Source organism: Myzus persicae, unplaced genomic scaffold, assembly GCF_001856785.1.
Source record: "Myzus persicae strain clone G006 unplaced genomic scaffold, MPER_G0061.0, whole genome shotgun sequence".
Lineage (NCBI taxonomy): Eukaryota > Metazoa > Arthropoda > Insecta > Hemiptera > Aphididae > Myzus > Myzus persicae.
This window is the reverse complement of record NW_019104002.1, coordinates 138,839-141,408: the sequence shown is the minus strand read 5'-3', so window position 1 is coordinate 141,408 and position 2,570 is coordinate 138,839. Positions and strand designations below refer to the sequence as shown.

The window sequence follows — 2,570 nt, the reverse complement described above, 5'->3', positions numbered from 1 at the left end:
ATTAATTTACAATTAGCGAAACATGTTTTTCCATTATTTTGTGGTATTTTAAGTCGATCGGACAAAGTGGGGGATTAGTTTTATATACCTATACTGCCGTCCTAAGGAAGAATGCCGTAAGTTTCCTTCATGCCATTTCGAGAAAAATGAATTTTTATGTTTAGTAGTTTTTGGTAGTTCTATTTTCATAAATATAATATTTTTCAAAGTAAAATACATATTTTCTTACGGAAATATACTCAATGAATGCAATGGAACTATTCAATTTTATTTAAAATTTTTAATTCACCAAGATATGCTTGTTTTGATATTCATGCTAAGTACGTACCTACTTAATTATTTAGAATAAGTTACTTGGCAAAAATGCCGTAATTCTAGTTACGGCTTTTTTCCGTAGCATACCAAAATGTACTAATCACTAAAAATTACAGAAATAACGCCGTATATTATCAATACTAATTTTTAGTTTTAATTTATAACACAATTTGAAAGTAATTACAATATCTTTATCTTGAAATCAAAGTCATCTAGTCATTATACATTTTTAAGTCAATACCGAATATTTGGAGCTTGCTCACGCCGATAGTGTGATACAGTCGGGTTAAATGACTCGATATGGTCTTCTATTAAATGTTGATGTAAATACTTTTTAGTCGGTTTCTTGCCACGAAGATCATCTGGAGCTTCTACTTGACCATTGGGATAATGTCTTAATATATCTAGAACTCTATCATTTGTTTTTTTAAAGCCTAAAGTGGTTAAAAAAAAAGGGTTTGCATACTTGTATTTTGATACCTTGTTCATCAGTTATATAAAATTTTAAAGCATTTTTGCGGTTAGTCAGTTCAGTATTTTTACGTGTTTTGACATCCACGCATTGACACGTACTCAATATGAAAACTCTACGTTCCTTCCAGGTCATATTCCAATATTGAAAGTTCACATCAAATCGTCTTTCTTCTGTAATTTTTCTATAGCACTGTTTTTGGCAATTTTCTTTATCGCAGCCTGGTAACACCCCGTGCCGATCTTTTTCTAAGTCTAGTTTTATTTTTTTTCGCATTTCTACACTCGTTAAATATTTTTTCCTTTTCCTAAGTTCCCCGGATTTCGTGAAAAGCTCTACTTCATTGTTAACCACAACACCATCATCAAAATAAATAGGTAACTCTGATATATTATTTACGACGGATTCATTATCATCTGAAAATTAGATAGGTACACCCAATTCTTTATTTTTCGAATGAAATAATAATCATCTAATATTTTAAGTTATAATTTTATAATATTATGTATAATATAATAAAATATATAAATATAATTTTATTTTATTATATAATTTTACTATTTTACCTTGAATGAGTTCTTCAATTCCATCTAATAAGTCTGATGCAATTGTAATTGTTGAGTCTGGTGAACCTGGTATAACATTTATGTTTGGGTCATAAACAAATTCATGTTGTGCATTCATTGCAAAAATAAAAATTGTACTTCGTCAATTCACGACGATATATCATAGATAACTGAACGAAATATAGAATGTGTATGGTGTACAACAGCAAAACTCCAAACATTATCAGTAATTTAAAATTAAATTATAAGATACGGCTTATTGACGACCAGTTTTCTAAACAACAATGCCGTAAATATAGATTATAATGAAGTGCTAAGTAAAAACGCCGTATTTTAGAAAAAGATACGGCAATCTTCCCTAGCAAACTGTGATTACGGCGTTTTTGCTAAGCATCGATTATATTTAATTACAATTGCGGCAATATTTGTTTCTTATAAGCACACATATCTCGATGAATAACCATAGTTACGGCATTTTTACTTAAAAACAACGTGTAAAACTGTAATTTTAAACGTAATACAGAATAATCTCATTTTTTTTTTTTTTCTATTTACGGCATTCTTCCTTAGGACGGCAGTATACATATGAGATATAACTGATAACATGCCAATATTGACAGCCGTGTGTTATACGTTTAATATATTTTCATTAATAACAAATACCTACCAAAAGTAACGGTGCCCATCATAGATGACGTAATACGTAAACCTATAATTTATATATTATATTTATGCAGGGTAGAATTTAGGTTGGGGCGTTGTGACGTTGGGTCTATTTTGTATGGGGTGGTGGATCAATTCTGTAACCCGAAATGGCAAAAGTCATAACATATGTACCCTATAGTTCATAAAAACAATACTGGCTAACAATATTTTGATCGAAGTATAAAATGATACTGTGGCGAGTAAGGCACAACAATATAAATACGACCTGCAATCTTATGTTAAGAAAAATAAAAAGCACATTTAAGTTGGAAATTTCAGGACAACATTTGGGATACATATATAATGAGAGAGAGAAAACCCGTCTACGATGGAAACTTTTAATAACCATTTTGTAGGTTTATAATATTATATAACAATAATAATTAATGTTGCCTGTTGATTTTCGTATTTTTTTGACGGCAAAAAAGAAAAACCACTTTTGAAAAGTTTTTGGTGGAAATCCGGTGTTGCACAGCACGCAGTACCTGCATATTATAATAAATACCACGGCG

General features: G+C 30.1%; 1 protein-coding gene across 1 annotated transcript; it reads right to left on the bottom strand.

Moving 5' to 3' along the window:
• Positions 1-434: 434 nt before the first annotated feature.
• LOC111037476 lies at positions 435-1,923 on the bottom strand. Its single transcript, XM_022320073.1, has 2 exons — positions 1,354-1,923; positions 435-1,203 (listed from the first exon to the last, which is right to left on the bottom strand). Exons 1-2 carry the CDS (start codon positions 1,469-1,471, stop codon positions 743-745), a joined length of 579 nt encoding a protein of 192 aa, XP_022175765.1. The 5' UTR covers positions 1,472-1,923; the 3' UTR covers positions 435-742.
• Positions 1,924-2,570: the final 647 nt, after the last annotated feature.